This window comes from Rhipicephalus sanguineus, chromosome 8, assembly GCF_013339695.2.
Source record: "Rhipicephalus sanguineus isolate Rsan-2018 chromosome 8, BIME_Rsan_1.4, whole genome shotgun sequence".
Classification (NCBI taxonomy): Eukaryota; Metazoa; Arthropoda; class Arachnida; order Ixodida; family Ixodidae; genus Rhipicephalus; species Rhipicephalus sanguineus.
This window is the reverse complement of record NC_051183.1, coordinates 63,095,179-63,116,776: the sequence shown is the minus strand read 5'-3', so window position 1 is coordinate 63,116,776 and position 21,598 is coordinate 63,095,179. Positions and strand designations below refer to the sequence as shown.

Here is a 21,598-nt window from a genome sequence, read left to right as displayed (position 1 = left end):
ACACACACACACACACACACACACACACACACACACACACACACACACACACACACACACACACACACACACACACACACACACACACACAAACAAAGGCGCAGCAAGTTGGTAGAGTTTCACGATATCATGAGAGGCCCGTACAATGAGAGGGAACGTAACAAGCACACGGCAGGGACAACAGCAAAGCCGACTATCGACTTTTTATCACACCAATAATACTGCGCGCCACCAACACCAGTGGAAATCGAACACCGCATGCAGTGCCCCTGCGGCAGTGCGAAGCCGCATACGCTAACGATTAGGCTACCGCGCTTGGTAATTTGCGCGGTGTTTTGTGCGCCGCACCGGCTCCGACAGCGGTGGCGACGCGTGATGCGCACCTCAGATACTCCCACAGTGAATAGCGGGGAATGAAAGCGGTGTTCTGGCTTGACACCACGAGCAAGCTGTTCCGGTGAATATAGAAGTATCTGCTGTAAGGAGCCACGCGTAACGCAGAGACCGTGAGCATATACGCACCTTTTCAACAACAGCTTTTTTAGGCGCCGCCATGATCCCCTCTGGGCTGCTGTCAATACGCGTCACCCTCCCAAAAATGCACTCGCGATGCAGCGACGTCAGTCTTTGTACTCCCGTACAACCCAGAAAGAAGGTGCTCCCAGCCGGAGGACCATGGAACAATCCCGTAGTTTATTACGTTGTGGATTATTTGACTCCGCTAACTCACTGTCCTTAAAAACAGTAAATGACAGCAAGCGAAACATCGGCTCGCGGAATTCATTTCAGCGCGTAGCTTCCTAGGGACCACGCGGGAAGACCCGGTCGCGCCAAAAACGTGACGAGTACACAGGTCACGAAATAAACAACGCTGGAACTGGCGAGTGAAATCAATACGAACAGAGCGATCCTTGACATTTCGGCGAAACACGCGGTCGTTTGAAAACGCACGAAACGAACGAAAACGGCCTCAACATTTAAGTTAAACGGAAATCTGCGTGACGTATCGAGTCGAAAAGTTGAAGCCGTGCTAGGCATTATTAGTGAAAGCGATACCATATACAAGCTCGACTCGAAGCACCCAGCCGAAGACGCCCTTACGCGCTTTCGAGTCTGGTCGGCATGTAGCGCTAACCTTAGAGCTACGAGACGTGACGCCACAGAAGATGGACGACACAAGCGCTCCTATCCGCTCATCTATCTATACTCTCCCAGAATTCAAGCATGCACGCTTAGTTAAGAGGCAAGGAAAGATAAGAACAGACCAGTCCTTAAGTAAGCGAGCACGGTTGGCAATCATTTAATTCCGTTTTATTCTTTTTCCTTAATACGCATTCGCAAGGAGAGCAGCGACACAAGGATAGCGGAGATCTCCGACATGACGCAACCAACTAGCTTCGCGCTCCGCTGAGCCGGATAGGAGACTGGGGCTAGCTAGGTCATTAGGCCATTCTTCACCGCGAGCAGTGCGTTGCCTGCTTCCATTAAAGTAAACGTCTCGGTCAGCCCGGGGAACGGCCGACTGGCTTGAACCCTACGTAATCAGGCTGTTCGTTTCTATTCGTATATTTCCACCGGGCCGTTCCCGGGGACCTTACAAAAGTACACCAGCGCGTGCAGTTTCGTGTATAGGCTCCCGTCCGCATTACACGCGAAGCGAGGAGCCTGAGATACGGTGAGGCCGTGTGCGTGGCTTCTCGAGCGATGTAGCGTTACGTAACGTTAGACCAACGTTAGCGCAGCGACGTTAGAGGCAGCTGAGGCGCCGAAACTTGCTCAGGCCGAGGCAGACGCGAACCGCCTAACTGTATCTTGCAATGTACGCGGGCTGCCCATAACTGAATACTGTATTCATTTGAATCCATCCCCCCTCTCGTCCTGCGTCCTTTCTAATTGTGTTTCGTAGTTCTTATTTTTTTTTTATTTTGCGCCGATTAAAATCGTCAATCCGGTCAAAGTCACCCAGCATTCCACGTTAGTAGATTTGAACAGCATTAAAATTCGAATGCCATCGACAAAATAAATGCAATTTTTAGTTTTCTCGCGAGGTCTTTCGTCATCATGACGCTGCGCACTACAAATACACATATTAGGTCTTGGAGAGCAAAAACAAATTTCGTGTTCAGTACATTGAAACACCCGCATCGGTACCCAAGGCTAGGGTAAACAAGTGCTGTACTAAATACACAGAGAGCTGAAAGCAAGCAAGTATTTGAAGGTAACGGCCATAAACCGACATTATTTGTCACTAAAATTCATTACTGTGGTATAAGAGCGCGTGTTTATATATATATATATATATGATTGAACGGTCCGTTCCAGCACCTGCATTCTACCATTTCATCATGACTTCTATATACATGTCTACGCAGGAGCACTCAGTAACGGAGGCGTCCAACTGGCAAACCCATTCTTTCAAAGAGACGTTCCATAACATTATAACAGAAACGAAAAAAAGGAATTATAGAACCACGACAGACTCCATCCGGGAAAAATATGCGCATGCTAATCCGAGCCTATTCATCAGGTGTGTGGCGCAATCTCTTAAACAGCGAGGCGCGCCACGCGAGCGCAGTTTCCCAACCACCACCACCGCCGCCGAGGAGATTATTTCAATGAAAAAGATGGCGGAATTTATCTCTCTCTAGCTCGCCTCACTGTCTCGCGCTCGTTCTCCGAGGAGTTCACGCGCGGTTAAACACGCGAGTAAGGTAATTTCGACAGATAAGTTGATAACATTGTGAATAAAGCTTACGGGGTATACCGTGTTTTCGCTCCACTCGGCCATTAAAAGAAATTAAAGAGGGTGATTTATGGAGGGGGCGTCAGTGAACCCGAAGCAGTCTCGCATGAAACGGAAAATATGGAAATGAGAATGGGCATTCTATAAACTGCTCCTTCTTTGTCTGGGCCGCAACTTCGGCCATGTGGCGGAGCCTCCGTTTCCGATGTGGGAGATATTGGGTTCGATTCCTATATAGTGCCGCCGGGTGCCCACTGGGTTTTTCAAACAGCTAGAAATGAACCTCTATTAGTAGGCGCTGGTATAGTGTAGGTAATACTAATTAGGTGTTCAACTTAACGGTGTGTCATACTGTTTGTCATGTTATATATACACGTACATATTGTGCCATCCCTGTAACAATTCTTAACAGAGGGTTAACGATATGACTAAATAAATAAATACTTTCTAGTGTGGTGTATATGCTAATTCGGCGTCCTGTTTATCGATGTGATAGCACGGCTCTCTCATGCTACACTAAAATATTCAACTTTTCAGTGCTACTCAAGAAGCTCCTTCGGAAATATACCTTGAGAATTGGGTCTTAAGATTCAATAACGTACGAGTCAACGCCACGCGTTTATGTTAAACGCAACGCAAACACAAACATCAGAAGGTCACTCATTCGTGCAGACATCAGACCAGCGAAAGTGTTATTATAATTGCAACTTGATAACACGCCGCTGGGGCACTGCCACTGTTTTTTGTAACATAGAGTCCCGACGACATAAGGAAGATAACTAAAACGGGCCGGATAAACATTCTCAAGATAACGAGAACCACCCCCGTCGTCTTCTTTTCCGGTCCCGGATATATATACGTACTCGCGGAAGGCATATGTTTCCAACACAAAACACACGTTCCAATGCCTATGCATATAGCTTAGGCACGCTTACGAACCCCCTAGTTTACGCTCCGCTAATTACAGCAAGCAACGCCCGCCTGAATAATTCCTGACTGCCGACATGCGCGCGAGCCGAGGGAAATTAATAACGCGCCTCCCGCCGCGGCGCGGAGCGCACTCCCGACCACCAAAAACGGTGTGACGTCAAAGCGGGGAAGGAAAAAAAAATTGCAGCCGGTTCCACGCCGTGAAAAGCGTCGAACAGCGAAGCAGTAAGCTCCCGAGTCTATGTGATTGGCTAGCGGCATTATACACATATCGTCATCGTTATCAGTTAGAATCACAATCATAATTTAGAATCAGTATCGTGATTTCGAGAATCCCCGTCATCGTCATTTGGCGTTTCCGTTTCTTTAGTCAATCCCCGTTCTGGTAATACCAATATAATAACATGTGGGGTTTAGCGTGCCAAAACCACGATATGATTATGAGGCCCGCCATAGTGGAGGGATCCGGAAGTGTCGACCATCTGGCGTTCTTTAATGTACACTGACATCGCGCAGTACACGGACGTCCAGCATTTCGGTGTCCAGCATTTCGCCTACACCGAAATGCGACCGCCGCGGCCGGGATCGAACCTGCGACCTTCGCGTCAGCAGCCGAGCACCGTAACCGCTATACCACCGCGGCGGCCCCACGTTCTTGTCACGCGACCTGCGTGACACCTACTACTACTACTACTACTACTACTACTACTACTACTACTACAAATACGACGGCACTAAGGTAGACTGACAGCTTTGCTATAAAACAAACAAAAGAAACAGTGTTGTACAGTAGCGACGTACGTATTGGGGTGGGCAGTGCCAGCCAGTGAAAGTGAAGTGGTAGAACGAGGGGGAAAGGAAGCGGGGGGGGGGGGGGGGCGCAGCCAACCGCCATACGAAGGCACGCCGAAGCACTGACGAGAACGCAGCGAAGCGGGCGCGCGAATCTTTAATGTGCGCGCCGCAGCACGTTCAGGGCAGTGCCCGGTCCACCGAAATATTTACGACCCGGATGGAGCGCTCACTGTATACCGCTTGCGAGCCATGTGCCGCGGCGGCGTCCGGGAGGGATGGAACAGATAAGGGGAATTCCCCTTTCCACCACCATCATCGCTTTCCACCTACTGCTCTATACACAAGCTGGCGCCCGCTGCGATCATATCTCGACACTCCGAGGCTTGAAACCAACCTCTCGTTGTGGCAACGGGAGGGACGGGCCGACAGAAAGAGGCACACGCCACGTATACGCGTACTCAAGTTGTTGCCCGTCCAACAGCAGGCAGGCAGCCATCCCTGCCAAAACACCGGCCGGCTCTGAGAAGCCGGGGCAGCCATACAACGAACCAACGTTACGGGCGCCGCGCATACGAGGAATATATGGAACGCCGTAAATAACTGAGCAGGCGGGTTTGGAAGCGAAGGAGTTATACGCAATAGAACATACACCGGAGCGGCGGTGTGCACTTGAGTGTGTATGTGTATAGAAGCCGTGCTATGCTTTCCCACCAGGACCGCGATGTTTTTTTTTTTTTTCCTTAACCGCGCGCTGCGGACTAATTCTCCTTATTATACAACACTACACTAGGAAGACCGCGTAATCGCTTGCTCTGTAATAATCTCGCAGAACCGCAAGAAAAATGAAAGGAGGGTGTGGGGTGATGAGAGGAGAATACGACACTACTTAAGGTTTGTCTCTAAGACCAGTTCTCCGCAAGAAACGGAACAACGTTCTCAAAGCCTTACCCCTTTCCCCAGCACGCGGTAGCCAACCGGTATGAGAACTATAAACCTCGCTGTCTTTAGTCTATTTCTTCCTCTCCTCCTCCTCCTGCTCCTGCTATCCGCCTAACCACAGCCCAAGCCCTACTATAACCAAGTACCTCATCTGCGTTCCCTAGAAACCCTCTCCCCCCTCGCTTCCTCGTTTTGGACTCTCCCACCGACCAGTCGTAACTCCCGTGTGTTTTCGCCCGCAGTCCGAGCCCAAGAGCGCTACCGGCATCTCGCAGAGTTTGTCAACAAGCACGCCACCGCAATGTTTGCATACACAGGCATGTCCAACGGGGCGTAGGAGATTACACAAGCCGAAAGATGCGGCCGCAAGATCCCTCTTGCATATTCAGTTTCGTGCAATATCCAAGGCTCGCGCGCTCTAGCCGAATTCGCGGCTACGCAGGCCGAACTATAACCCTGACACATACGCAACGAAACGCGCTCGCTCGCAGCTGACTAGGTGACGGAAGCGTAATGTTGGCGTGCGCATTCGCCTTTTTCGCAATTCTAAGGACGTCCAGCAAATGCATCGAAGCGGATGACAGGACGCAACGCGGAAGCGTCCGCGCCGTCGTCTGAAGCCTGCGCAGCTTTCTCCCTCACGCCCCAACCACTGCGGACTACACTGGCCGGGGCCTAATTTACCTAATTAGAACGTCCCCCGTCACGTAGGCAAGTACGTCGGAGGCGACGTGTCGGTGTAGTTCGGGCATCACGGATTCTTCCTAAACGTACACGCACAACACGACATTCACGCAGCTGCGTATCCGAAAGTTGTAGGAACTGTTTGCAAGGAACGACGAGACCCATAACGAAAGTTTCCCGACTAAAGGTGCAGCATTTTATGCAACCGGTAAACTACTTTTCAGGCAGTCGAACGCACGTAAGAGGCGTGACTGAACAACGCATACGCGAATCAAACTGGGACATAAGAAACCCGCGTGCATTTCTAAGGTTTAATCGGAAATTTGGCGCCAACAAAGCGCACAGACAGAAAAAAAAAAAAAAACAAGAAACAAAGGGCGCGAGCCATGGACAATACACAAAGTACCAATGAAATACTCAAAAAAAAGAGACTTAGTTTAGAAGGAGAAGTTAAGAAAATACACGACCCAAAAAGTAGCAACACAGCTCAAAGCACGAGTCAATGATAAAAATCATGGACAGATCGAACTAAAGAAAAAAAAAAGAATCTTTAGAAGCCCATTCCCGTTCGCGAACTAGACGGCGTTGCACTAAGATAATCGTCTTTTAGTAGAAAGGCAAGAACAAAACACAAAAGAAAAGTAATGACAAGGCAGACAAAGGCTTCCGCCTCAAACGTCATAAGGTCAAAAGCCTCCGGCACAGGGGCGCGGTTTCAGCACCACAAGGTCAAAATGGCCGCTGTCATCGACGAAGCCCGTTCAATGCACTGCACGCTTCCCACAAACCAAGAAGAACCTCGTTCGTCAGTGCGCAGCGAAAAGACAAAAAAAAAAAAAAAAAGGCGCGCTGCTTCGTCATTTTCTTAAACATAGTACTAGAGAAAAAAGACACGGTCAGGATAGGAATAGGCACAACCTATCGTGTACGTGTTTTTGTTTGCTAGTGCAATGCTACACAGTATTTACTAGAACCAACTAGCGCAGCTGTCAACGTCTAGCTTCGTCATTCCTTCGAGACAATTTCGCTGGGACATCCTCCTTCGTCGCTGCCGTCGTCGCAGTCGTCCTGGCCGTCACACACCAGCTCGGAGGATATGCAGTGCCATGAGTGGCAGTGGTAGGGCTTGGGGTCTCCCGGCGGGCACTCCTCGACGGGACAGTGAACCTCGTCCGCGATGTCCCAGCAGTCGGCGCGGCCGTCGCATCGCCGGTCCAGCGGCAGGCACGAAGTGTTCAGGCCGCAGCGGAAGTTGACGTCCTCGTCGCACGGGCAGCCCGTCTCGTCGCTCAGGTCGTCGCAGTCGGCGAGACCGTCGCAGCGCGAGTGCTTCGAGACGCACAGACCGGACTTACAGGGCCACTCGTCAGCGAGGCAGCTCTTGGTGCATGCCAGGGAGCCGTCGTCGAGCCGCCGGCAGCGACTTCCTTCGACGCAGCCTGCGCAGTCACTGCCGGGAGACGACGCGCGGCTGCGCCAGGACTGGGGCGGACCGCCCTCGCGTCCGGACCTGCCCTGAGGTCCACCCCTGCGGGCTTCGGCGTCCGTCGACGTCGCCGCGTCGGCCCTGTACCAGGCGACGAAGAGGAAGCAGAGCGCGATCGTGCCCACGGTCATCGCGGCGACGCCTGCGAGCTTCCAGAAGGCCGGCGGTTCTCTGGGTTTGCCGAGGGAACGGCAACGCTTGCAGCGGATGTTCGGAGGGTCCTGTATGCGGTAGTAAGGAGGCGGCGGTGAGTTCAGGATCTCGGCGGTCGAGCCGGCCGAGAAGTCGTCGTCGTCTAAGGCGGAGTCCCAGTTGGCGAAACTGTCCTGCCGCGGCAGATGCGGTCCTTGAGCGCGTGAGGCGGCTACGTCGCTGCGCCTGGCAGCAGCGGCCATCCAAGCTTGCGGACTCCAAGGAACCGCGACGCGCGTTCGCGATGGACGCAACAAAGAAGAGAAGACGATGGTGACAATACATATTGGCGCATACCCACAACTGTTAATTCGGATGATGATAATGATGCCCCTGGAATGATTGGCACTCCGGGCCAACAGTCGCTCGGATCACATTGCAACAGTAATCGCAACATCACAACGGTTCCCAACGACCAACCGTTTTCCTTATTAACTCCGACAGTTATTTACACGTCATCACAATATGCCGCAGCAGGCCAACAAATGCGAGCTTGTTACTTCCCGTTTCTCATACTAAGGTATCATGCAAAACAATATTCACAATAGATACATACGTATGCGTGAAAAAGGTTGCGCGTATGCGTCGCGTATTTGACGCAATCGTGCGCAACACTGATGAAAAGAAAAGGTGTTCGAGGGGCTGAGGTGACGATTCTCACAAATCGAAACGAGATATCGTCCATACATAGAAGTGGCGGAGGGAGCCAATATAAGGTAAACTTCACCCGACTGTTCGAATAAGTCGACCACACATCGAGCGCGGATACGTTGACATATACGCGTGCCGCGGAAACAGTGTCGAGTCGAAGCATCGAATGCGTCGCTTGAGAAAGCTTCCGTCCGAAGACGTGCGAAGACGACTGGCCGGTGATGGATGACGCTCGAGGCTCAGTACCTGAAATCGCAGCTCAGTATAGACTATTTCACGGACGGGTTTTGGTGCCGCCATATTGGGCTGTTAACCTTACCGCTCTGTATCTTGAACAAGAAAACGAACAGCACTACGGTCGACGAATACGCATGAAAACAGTTAGGTTGGTGCATTCGACGTTTCCTGACCTTATCAAGTGACGTCACGAGATACAGAAGTAAGAAAAGATTCGTTTGGCAGCCCAAGATGGCGGCGCCCATATGTTTTACGTAAAATAGTTTATACCTGAAATCGCAGCGCCGTTCGCGCAGCCGCACACCGCGTCAAAGGAAAGCGCAGAGACTTTACACGGCTATAGCAAACCTTAACAAAATGTACTCTAAAAGAACTTGTTGTTGGGCTAGTTGGTAGATCATTTTCAAAAGTTAATTAGAGCGCAACCACACGACACATTCACACACCCACACACCTACAACCCAGACAGGAGCGCTGTGCGTGGTTGATGTCTGGGTTGTGGGTGTGTGGGTGTGTGAATGTGTCGTGTGGTTGCGCTCTAATTAACTTTTGTTAACAAAATGTCTTGCTGGTAACTTCTTCTTTTCTTTTCAGAAACAACGTAAGTTTAACCCGTCTATAGAGTAGATATGTGCTAAAAAAGTGACCGTTATAGTAACACGTCCTCCCTTGTAAGTTTCTTATTGCGTAAATCTCGCTCACTTCTAAGGACAATAGACCTATCTATTCACTGGAGACAATAGGTGTATCTCAAGTTACAAAGTGAAGCTCAAAAGTGTAAGCCAATTTTCAACGCGATGAGAAGAGATAAAAAAGGATCGTACTTTCTCGGATGTAATCATTCAACTGATATGGCTCGCGATTACCAAAATTTTAGCAACAAAGGCGTTAACTGTCCTTTAAATATCCGGCACTATTATCTCTATAAAGTGACCTTTCTTAACCTATAGTTTCGTTGTCTTATTCGCCTATCTTCTTTTCTTTTTTATAGATAAGTATACACGCTCGCCTAGTTTTCTATTTTTCTAACCGTTGCTAACCTTGCAGAAGCTTAAGATAACCTACACAGCTCATGCGCACTCGTTTCATCTTACGCCCAGATAACCTTATACGCATAAAAACTATACCATTTCATGTACGCGGAACCCTACTCTGCGCATCTTTCGTTGCCTTGCGAGGCGCGCTGTACAGCGACGAATGCGGGACTCACCCCGGGAAGGGTCTTCATGTTGTGTAGGTCGTTCTGGGCGTCCAGGGCAGACTTGCGCGTGTAGAATGTGACGAAGCAGCAGCCTGCACATACAAACAGAAGGGAAAAAAAAACTGTGAGGCGATGATACATTTTCTTGTCTTTTCGACGCAAGAGCCAGACATGGACAAAAAAAAGAAAGAAAAAGCAGAGACACTGTGAGAGAATTTTCAAATATGTTTTGAAATGGCAATGCGGAGATGTGACGTGGCTGTGCAGAAAGCCTAAACAGAGTCGCTGAAAGGAGCGTTATATTATATTATGTTACATTAAATAACATTACATTATATTATATTATATTATATTATATTATATTATATTATATTATATTATATTATATTATATTATATTACCATTGGATTAGCTAGTGGGGAGGGGGTTGGGGGTCCATACCCCTTCCCCAATTTTTCTTTTCAATTTTGCGTGTCTATACATACACGCAGGCACGTAGGCCAGGGGGGGGGGCGGTGCTAGCCCCCCCCCCCCTCCGGAATTCGTCCAGCCTTCTATATTCCCGGGCAACTTTTTTAATCTTTTTGCCATGGAAATACTTTCTTTAGAACAATTAGGCCTTGCCCCCCGCCCCCCCCCCTAAAAAAAAAAAGAAGTCCTGGCTACGTGCCTGCACACACGCACACATAAAACACACGCACGAGCATACGTAAATGTTGGTTGACCTTTATGTCGACCTAAAGTCGCGTCAGTGTTCTCGTCAAAACAATATAACGAAAGTACAGAGAGTCATTTATCATATAGCTGGAAATGCTTTACACCAGCAGTCAAGTAAAACGTGTTTTCCACCGCAACATTACCTTTGCGTGTATCTGGTTAGGCTCTGCATCATCGAGTGTCGCTACCAGCGTTACCGCTAACGAGTACAAAACGAAAACTGTAAAAAGTCCAAGATCAAGCTAAAATTTTATATTGAATGAAAGTTTCTCGGGCCCTCGCATCGTCAGCGGCGATGGAAAAAGTGCAGGTTCACAAACACGTCGGTTACTTTAATTAAACCGTGACCGCTTAAGCTCCGTTAACGGCCAACCACGGATGTAGCGTTCCAACCTCCATTTTGCCTGTCGTGAAGCTGCGCTAACCACGCAGCCGCAAACGCGGTTTGCGCTAACCACGGTTAAGGCCATCACTGTAGCGACGGTACAAAGGTATCAGTTGGACGACAAGTCACGACGGCTTCACGCACAGCCCATGACAGAAAACACGCGCCGCGCGCGAAATTAACCCCGCACGTACCAGAAAGACGATTGCTCTCGTCTTTCCATCTCATGTAGCCACCGCCCACTCGAAAATAAGACCGCGCAAGTTAGCCCCCCCCCCCCACCCCCACCCCGCCCTCCCACTCGCAAATCGGGAACGCACCTAATTGCGGAGTCCATTTGTCGCGACACGCGAGACCTCTCGCGGGAAACAGGCGACGTAAAGAGAAGCCCTTGGCGAAGGTACGGTGCGCACGCCGAGTGTAACAATCGCGCGGGGCATTAAAACGAGATAGTGGCGGCTGCGAACAGAGACACGCCTCTTGAAATATAAAAATAAAAAGAAAGAAAACGTTTACCGCAAGCTCATACAGCCATAGAGTGTAACAGGAACTGGGACATCCGCGATGGTGTTGCTGAAGGAAAAAAAATTACCGCGGGAACTAATAACGCTGCGCTGTCACGCGCGACCCGACACCAACTATCTTGCTCTCGTTTACCATAAGCAAGAGCTCAGAGGCCTGTAACGCTTGTGCGTGCGTGCGTGCGTGCGTGCGTGTGTGTGTGTGTGTGTGTGTGTGTGTGTGTGTGTGTGTGTGTGTGTGTGTGTGTGTGTGTGTGTGTGTGTGTGTGTGTGTGTGCGCGCGTGTGTGTGTGTGTAAGTGTGCGTGCGTGTACATGTGTCAGCGTGTGTGTATGTGCGTACATGTGCGTCTGCTTGGGTGTATCTGTGTGCACAAGTGTGCGTGTGTATGCCTTTGTGTGCGTATATCAGGGTGTATGTTCGTGTATGTGCATGCGTGTGTGTGAGAGCGTGTGTGTTCGTGTATGTGCATGCGTGTGTGTGTGCACGCAAGTTTCCATGTCAACCCGCTTCCGTACCTTCGCGTGTTTGTATGCGGGCGCGCGCGTCTGCGTGTGCACCTGCGCACAAGCGCGCAGTACATCCGTATGTGTGGCGCGTATATGTGTATGTGTACACGTGTATGTGTTCGCTTCTGTGGGTATAAATGTCTGTGTGTATGCATGAGCGCTCGTACACAAACGTGAGCCGGAGTACAAAGCGTGTGAGATTACTGCTCACGCCCCCCCCACAAGCGACGAGCATAAACAGCGAGGTTGTCGCGCACTCACGTTTCCTCAACGTGCAATGCCCCTTACCGGTACATCCTGCTTTTATGCGGCACCTATAGGAAACAAACGCGTATTCACTAAGCGAAGCAAGCCGGGGTCACGTTATAAAATCAGCCACGCTCATCTCGCCGCCGAGCCGCGGCGAGTTGCGGCGAGCGAACACCGCGGAGAGGGACCGCGACTCACTTCCCCGCAATGCGTGAAAGCAGCGTTGGAAAAAAAAAACTTTCTCACAATCGCTAACATTACCTCTACCTATCTTTTTTTTTCTCGCTCTCTCTCGTTCTACTTTAATGCAGAGAGAAATTAAGGAAAAAGAAAGAGAAAAAGATTCGAGGAGGCGTAGGCGAAAGACAGCTAGCAAGTCCGTCGAAGCGCGACCGCCCACGCACTGTTCGCGCCCGCGCTCGAGAAAGAACGTGACCGACCACAAATGAGGAAAACCCACACAAAATCGGCCAAGCAAGACTTCTTTATCTTTTTTTTTTCTCCCCTTTATTTCTCTCTCTAAGCTACTCTTTCTCCACGACCCGACAAAGTCACCGTTTCTATGCAGTTTTAACCCAGCGTATATATCCTCCCCCCCCCCCCTCCTCTCTCTGGAACACACAACACGTGCTGCTCGCTCGTAAGCTCTTCGTGCCCAAGACACCGCAACGGGCATAATGATATCATGAAGAACTCGAAGGCGAGTGAAAAGCAACGCAGTATAGATTCGCTCATTACGTTTTGTACGACGCAAAGCTCGCGCGCACGCGTGCAGAAACAACGACGACACGTGCTGGAAAGTGCGCGACCTCCCGGCCTAATTCGTGCGCATGCGCCTCGCGAAGTGCGGCAGTTATAAGCCAGCGCGCGTTCATTACTCGAAAGAACACACGAGACGCTCGTACAGAATTGAACGACTACATTCTCGAAGTGTCATTTACGCGCCAAATACGAATCCCTTGCTATATCTATATATATTCTACATAAGGTAACACCCCCCCCCCCACACACACACACACTGTATTTTCAATTATTACTCGAGTGATATCACGGCACAATGCTGTTTTACGATGCGAATGTCCTTTAACGCTTTTTGCGCTTGCTCAATTAGCCAGACAGACCGTCTGAACAATGAGCAAGCGTTAAAAAGCACAGCATTGAAAAAGGTATCGCTCCGTGATAGCCCCCTTGCACTATACATATTACGAGCTTGCGAGGAGTTGAAAGGCTGTGCCTGGGAGATATGAGATCTGCAAATTATTTTACCGTATATAGCAATATAGCCATAAAATACATCAACGAGAGTGTAGACTCTGAAGCATACGATAGCCTGAAGCAGTATTGTCTATCGTTTCCGACATGTCTAAGTAAGTCTAAGTAAATCTTCAGATGAACTTTCGATTTCGAGCCAAAAAAAAAAAAAATGCAAGGATTCCTGCGGAGGACGGCAAGGAGGGGAAAGCTTCCTGGAAGAGGAAAATTCGTTTGCAAAGCACTAAGCTATACAAAGGCAGTCCTTATAAAAAGAAGAAGAAAAGAAAGCAACAGAGATAAAGACAATAATGGAAGAGAACAAGAAGAAGAAACCGCGACCGTGGAAACCGAAATTTCGACTCTGAAGATAAGCGGCGGAAGGCTCGCTTTATCAAGCACGAGGAATAAAACAGCTACGCGCTTCGTAAATTTCCTCGGCCTCTTCGAGAGTCGAAGGAATCGCGAACCACCTCGCTTTAACCTCGCATTAACCGATCGCTCGACGCCCCACGCGCTCCCACGCTTCACACCTGGCGCTGCGTAGGTTCGAGCCAAACAAAGCTCGTGTACGCGGCCGCAGTGTTCTTCGATCTTCGCTACCTTCGTACACGCTAATCACCGCTCGCTCGCGCAGGTCGAACGGTTGTCTGCAATCCCGCGGCACTTGGAAGGAAGGCAGTACCTCGCGCGCACGCAATCAAAGAGGCGGAACGCGAAAATGCGTTTTCCAAACCCTCGCCGAAGTCGTTAGCAAAGCAGCTCGGGTCGGGTCGGGTACGCAAGCCATCAACAGGCAGATACGCGCCGTTGGCGGCGGCGGCGAAGCTAGTCAGCCGAAACGGAACGCGCGTTTTTTTCCCGCCCGATAATGTATAAATTATAAAGGAAAGGGGGGAAAAAAGCGCGGTAAGTTAGAGAAAACGGTTTTCCCGCGCTTTTCGAAGAATGCGCGCCGATTATTCCGGGCAATTAAATCGGGTCTCCCGTACCGACGGAGAATGTTTTCCCAATTGGGGAAATGTGGCGAGGGGGTGCAGTAGGTAAAGGAGAAAGGGAGAATAGGGAATCTCTTGTACCGACAGAGTAGATTTTCTCAATTGGGGAAGGAGTGAGAAGCAGTTGGAGAGAGAAATGGGGAATAGGGAAGACCTTGTATCGACGGAGTGCGTTTTCCCAAATGGGGATAGGGGCGAGACGCAGTTGGAAAGAAAGGGAAGGTATAGGGGAGGTTTTGTAGCGACGGCGTACGCTTTCCCAATTGGGGAAAGGGGCGTAAAGTGGCAGTAGGAAAGAGAAAAGTAAGTGAATGGGAAATATCATGTACCTACTCAGCACGTTTTCCCATTCGGGAAAAAAGGGGGAATGCAGTTGGAAAGGGAAGAGCGGGATAATAGGTAAGTTCATGTACCAACGGAGTACGTTTCCCAAATTAGGGATAGGAGTGAGGAGGGGGGACTGTAGTAACACGAGAATGGAAGAATAGGGAAGCTCATCGCCCGAAACGATTCTCGACTACCAAAAAAAAAGCACGCTTCGGCATAGGGTTAGTAGGAATGCTGCCCTCCGCAAGCGCACTTGCACGCCAACGCACCCATTCTGGTTAGAAAAGGCAGCTCCTACGCGATAGGGATTGCCGAACGATTGGAGGCGACAGGTGCGTATGCAAAAGAGGGTCGCTCACTGAGCACCGACGCACACGCACACACACACAAACACACACACTAACGATTGTCTCGAGTGATTACCTATACGCGAGACAAACGAAAACAGACGAAATGAAAGCTCGCGCATCGACTGCCGTGAATGAATTACCCCCGCTAGCGGAGGACACTACGGCAAGAGGTTGGAACAACGAGACACATAAGCTATAACTAAATGCAGGCAGCAGCCCGTGGGTGTAACTATACCAATACAAGGTGCTGGCTTCGTGCAGCGTACGAAACGATGTAACTATACCCCAACCAGGATCTGACTTCGCCTAGTACAGGAAACGATGAAAGACGCGTTACACAGCTGGAATACGGGAGGCGCGTCGTTATTCGCCGCGACTGCCGCGGTATAACTCGTTTTATCGACGACTTGCGTTAGGTTATTCGCAGCCTGCGACGTGTATATTTACACCACGCACATATTAACGCCGGCGTTCGTACCATCTGTAGGACGGGAAAAAAAAAATAATAATAAAAGAAAGCACCAGAAGGGAGGAGCCCGCGAACGCAACGAATGTAGGTCACCAGGAAACGGCACACAAGTGACGAATTCGTAGAGCGATGAGTGTTGGAGGTTGGGCGAGTTCGTTTGTTGTACTTGAACTGGTACAGCGCACCGCGGAAAAATATAAGAAACGGCTGAGCCGGCCAGACGAAAGGTCAGACAACTCTGTCCTTTCGTCTGGCCGGCTCAGCCATTTCTTTTTTTTTTTGGCGGTGCGGTGTACCAGTTCAAGTACGTCGAGCGATGCATGGAGGTTACGACGGAAATAGATGTTTCGGCTGAAGCTCGAATCGACAGCTTTCAACAGAAATTTTAGTTTTTTTTATTACTTCGAATGATTAGATCTTAGATGTTAAGTCAAATATCCCGCAAGTGCCATAACTCTCCTTTGTCGTCTTCGTGTGCGTTGCGCTACCTTCGTATCCGAAAAGTTCGCTTTATATTCTCGCATTGAATGAGCACAGGCGTCCTCATTGGGAAGGGGGGGGGGAGAAAAGTCGGTTCCGCTTAATGTAGAAACCAGGGTTCTCCGATGGAAGTGGGGGGAGGGGGGGGGGCTTTACCCGTATACCCTGTCTTTACATTGCATTTTCTGCTCCCCCTCCCCTTACAAAAAATGTATGTGGACAGTATATGGACTGTCTAAACCCATTTTTAGACTGTCTACATACATTTTTGTAAGGGTCCCCTCCCTCCCCCTTGTGCTGCGCACGCCTATGTGAACGAGTACAAAAAAACTCTGACGATATTAGGACGCCCCGGCGTGCTTTTATGGGCAGCTAAGCAGACCGCGCCGGAGCCGGCACAATGACAGCCAATGGACGATGCGCAAACCCATCAAGCGAGCATTGATTACATAACGGCAAGAAACGGCAGAGTCATATTCCCGTCCTCCATTTTAATCAATCTCCCGCGTCGAGCGCGCTGTCACTCGGCAAAATAAAACGCATCTCGCTCCTCGCGTCGCATTCAAAACCGCGAGTCTATTCAAGCGCGTCGCAAACCTTGGATTCACAACATCCGCCGTAGGAAAGAGCCAGCTAGCGCTTATTTCGATCCAAGCAAGCAAGCGTCGCAGTCCGTGCCGACGATCAATAACAAACGGTCTCGCGACAACGGCTGGAGAACGTCGCGGAGCTCGAAAGAACAAACCAAAACCGAAAAGATTTGCGGAGCAGATTTCGACGGAAAACCGCTTCCTTTTCTTTTTTTTCTGCCGACGCAAGCCATGGAAGCGGGGTTCTGTATAACACGGCAGCGCATTAGCGCTAGCGCGTGGGAGGGTGCGGGCACGGCAAACTGCGAGCGAAAGAAAATAAAAAAAAAGTTCAAAAGCGCGATCTGTGATCGAATTTCCGATTCCTTGATTAAAGGTAAGAAAGGGGAGGAGGCGAAACGCGTGCTACTCGTTTTTTTTTTTTTGTATAGTATTAATCGCGTCTTTCAACGAAAAAGCATTTCGCAAGCTTGTATCAGTTTAATCTGGCGTCGCATTTGAGCAGGAGACGATGATACACTGTTACAGGCCTATGCTGCTGAGTGGGCGCCGCGCGTGAAAACGCTGAGCGCGGCAGGACGGCGCAGTCACGTCATATTCGGACAGCAGATGCGTTTCGTTCACTTTCTATTATGCTGTTCCTTTTTACTCCAAGTAATGATAGGCCGTACTTCCAATACGCACGAGTTGCAGGCTAATAATTATATTTGGGGTTTTAGTTGCCAATACCACGATATGACAATGAGGAACGCCTTAGGGAGGACCCCGGAAATATCGACCAACTGGTGGGGGGGGGGGGGGGTTTGACGGGCCCTGACATCGCACAGTACACGGGGCGCTAGCATTTCGCCACCATCGAAATGCGACCTTGCCAAAGCCGGGATCGAACCCGCGACCATCAGGTCACCCGCCGAGCACCGCAACCGCTGTACCACCGCGACTGTCAGTGCAGACATGCAGTGAACGAATGCGCACGATAGGAAACAGACCCATTAAAGCGGGCTTCCCCACATTGTGAGAGTCAATGCGGCAAAGCACGCTTTACAGACTGCGCCAGCCACGCGCGCACGTGGAGTGCATTCGTGCGGCAACCGAGTGCGACCACGACCCAAAACACCACTACCATTTATTAATTTCGTAAGCTACTACCCATTAGTAACCAAACAATTTGATCATAACTGATCAAAATAATCCATCTACGAACGTCCCCCCGCCTCCAAGCCGATCGATCCACGGTCATTCCCAGTACGACGAATTTTTAATCATTTCAAGCATCTATGATCGCACGAACTCCTGTCTTGTTTTAATTATTCACTCATTACTTAGTCTCGAGGAACACGCAGTACAGCTGTCCTTATACCCTCCACTAATGAGAAGCCCGGAGAAAATCTACACGCGGTACACGGCTCCAGAAAACGGAGGTGGGAGACAAATGCGCGCGAAAGAATGCGTGCCAATTCCGTATGCTTAAACCACCCACTCTTAATACGACGTGTTCGTTTTCATCTTCCGTCCCGGCATATTATTTATTTCCACCCACCAATTAACCGTGACATTTCGTATTCCCCTCATCTTTTATTTATTCGCATGTAATACTGTAAATAAGCAACCACTTGCTACCGTCTACGATACCCACTCCTTTTCTTTCTTTAAACGATATGTAGTTTGGTATATGTTAGCGCTTTCGTGAAGATAGCTTGCACGTGACGTCACTGACGCAGCTTTTGAACGTACTGGCACTCCACGATGGAGGATTTGGTGACAAACAAGTTGCGGTCAACCTGCTTCAGTGTGATAACAACGAGCCAGGATCGCCTCTGTGCGTGAATAACTAATAATAATAATAATTGATGGGGTTTAACATTCGAAAACCACGACATGATTATGAGAGACGCCGTAGTGAAGGGCTCCGGAAATTTTGACCACCTGGGGTTATTTACCGTACACCTAAATGTAAGTACGCGGGCCTCTAGCATTTTCGCCTCCATCGAAAATGCAGCCGCCGGGGCCGGGATTCGATCCCGCGACCTGCGGGGGTCAGCAGTCGAGTACCTTAACCACTAGACCACCGTGGCGGGTGCGTGAATAACTGAAGAACCTGCATGCGATGTTTTGACGGCATTAATGTGACATCGCAAACGTCGCGTCCCCCAATGGTGGCGCTCCAACACGGCAGTTTCAGTGACGTCAACGCAAGGTATCTATAGATCCGGCTAATGCGTTTTGCAGATATTATAATTAAAAAAAAATAACAGCGATGAAAAAAAAAGCATTATATAAAAGAGCACTAGGGCAGAGTTCATGAAGTCAGTCAAGCCATAAAAATGATCGCATATTCACGAAGTCCATTGAGACAAACCCACCTTTCTTTACTTCAAAATAACTTCCAAACACAGCGACTCTTGCTCGGAAGGGAATGGTAGTCGGAGGGGAGGGGGCGTGGGGGTGGTAGGCGCGACAAACGCTAAACATGGCTGCGCTGCAGGGCAAGCCAAAGTCGGGCGAAGCCACGCGTCGAGGACGAGGGAAAGAGGGAGAAAGAGAGAGAGAGAGACAGGAAGACGACAGGCTCATTAGGATGCACGCCAGCGTTCGTTAGCGGCCGATCATGAATACCAAAGCGCCGACGCGGAGGACGACGCGGTGTTGAAGCAGCCGCAGGCGCGGTTCCGACAACGTCGCGTCTCGGCACATTTGCATTCTCCGGCGGAAAAAGAAAGTAACGCTGAAAAATAACGCTGAGAAATAACGCTGAAAAAAGTCACGCTGAGAAAGTAACGTTCTAAAGCTGACGATAAAAAAAAAGGCAGTAACAAGAGACGGATTGAGTAACGAGTGAGAAACGAACAACACGACGCGAGTGCTGAAATATTGTGCTTCGAGCTCATCGTTTGCTTTTTGTTTTGTTCGTTTTACAAGACTTACCAGAGTTTGGTTCTTGGGACGTTGCAGTCGATGTATCTCTGAATCAACAGCGTTTTCAAATATAGCATAGCGCGGACACCCTACGGCGAAATGGGGAGATTAGGGAGAAAATGCGCCCAGCAACAGCGCAATACCTTCCAGAAGAAAAGTTCTTCAAAGTTTACTGAGCAACAAATGCCACGCGACCGGTAGTAAAATCAATTAAAAATAAATAACACACCGCCTAAACGAGACACGTTTCCAATGTAGGAAATACTACAGCGTGCTTCCGATAAATAGAAAGATACATAAACTTTCTCCGGGTGTTCGAAGTAAACCAAATATTAAAGTGATATGTGGATATGTTTGCAAAAGCTAATAGACAAATACGAAGAGAAGAAAGGGCACCCAGGAAACGATGACAACGCTCGCGAGTGGAACCACGGAGCGCAGACGAAGCGACGCCACTTTGCCGCGCCGCACTTACCGCAAAGAACCAAACGAGAGAAGAAAAAAAAAAGGACGATAATAAGCCGTCATCGTCCCGCTGAGATGTTAGAAAGAAAGAAAGAAAGAAAGAGAAAGAAAGAAAGAAAGAAAGAAAGAAAGAAAGAAAGAAAGAAAGAAAGAAAAGTGACGTACAGCAACTTCAAACAAAAATCAAGATTCATTTCGAAACACGCAGTTCCCGCGTCACAACGCAGTACTCGCATATACGACTCAGAGAGAGAGAGAGAGAGAGAACGAGAGAAAATGCACTATAGTATAAGGTTAAAGGCCTTTAAACAAAAGTGCTGACAACGTTAACGATACTTCGTTATAGGAATCATTTCGTCGTGAAGGTAGCCGCATCTCTGCGCTCCCCACAACCCAGCCTGGTCGTTCGTAATCCTTCTTCATCGTCACTCTTATTATTATTATTATTGTTATAACTATTATTCCAATAACCTCAAATCGTATTAACACGGAACGGGGAAGGGGGGGGGAGGGGGGGGGGGGGGGGGGCACACCAGCATTGGTGACTCATCGCATATCAGAAGCGCCCTCATGATGAAGCTTTAATGACGACGTATCGTCATCGGAGAAACGCTGCAAGGTTGTCAACGACTGCACCGCCGGCCCAATCACCAGACGTTCACGATGGGCGACAAATTCAAGCTCTCGGGTTAAGAAATCCCCGGCATTCCTACGAACGGGGCAATTTTGAACGAGAGACGGTCGACATTAAGTTGCTAAAAAGCGTGGCAGATATCGCTGAAAAAAATTTTTTTAAGTACCCCGGGACATTTCTCGATTGATGATACGTCACTATTTTTAACTTGAAAAACGACGACAAATCGTGATTTTTTTTTTTTTTTCTCCCAAAATACGACATGCGTCGAGACGGACGGAAGTTCTCAAGAAGCAGTGGCGAATACTGCAAAGCGAAGTAACTACGAAAAGATTAAAAAAAAAAAAAGATGCAAATATCGCTCGCTGTACAGTAAGTATAACATTCGACCGTCGGCTGAAAAACGAGACCACGTTCGCCTGTCTTAGGAATCACAGTCGATCATACGCGAGAAGTAAGAAGGAGAAAACAAAGCAAGAAATATTGCTCACTCGGCCGCAGCGGGCAAAATGGAGACATATCGTTCGCAAAACCGATCCCACGGAGACGAAATTGAAAACCCGGCCAAACAAGGAAAATGGAAAAAGACCAATAAATCGCGATGCACTAAAACACGACAAATTTTAACGTAGAAAAAAAAAAGAAGATAATGAGATAGAACGGTGCTGTGCCTCGGAAATCAAGAAAGCTTTTCCTTAAATGAAAGAAACGAAACAGGGTGCTTAGAAAACGAAAATAATTGAAAGAAACGAAACGGCAGAAAATTATAACAGCCTCTCTCCTACCTGGAACAAGGGAGCAAGCAAGGCTTGGAGTGTGTGGCTGAGCTTGCTTGCTTGCTTTCTTTCTTTCTTTCTTTCTTTCTTTCTTTCTTTCTTT

The 21,598-nt window shown here is 49.2% G+C and overlaps 1 protein-coding gene across 3 annotated transcripts in view; it reads right to left on the bottom strand.

Annotated features, from left to right (window-relative positions):
• LOC119402024 (CUGBP Elav-like family member 2) overlaps positions 1–21,598 on the bottom strand; it is a 597,777-nt gene that overhangs the window by 350,319 nt on the left and 225,860 nt on the right. For all 3 annotated transcript variants that reach the window (XM_037669081.2, XM_037669082.1, XM_037669080.2), the window contains one exon: positions 9,868–9,950. In XM_037669081.2, coding sequence (XP_037525009.1) covers positions 9,868–9,950 — 83 coding nt within the window. The remainder of the gene's footprint in view (positions 1–9,867; positions 9,951–21,598) is intronic.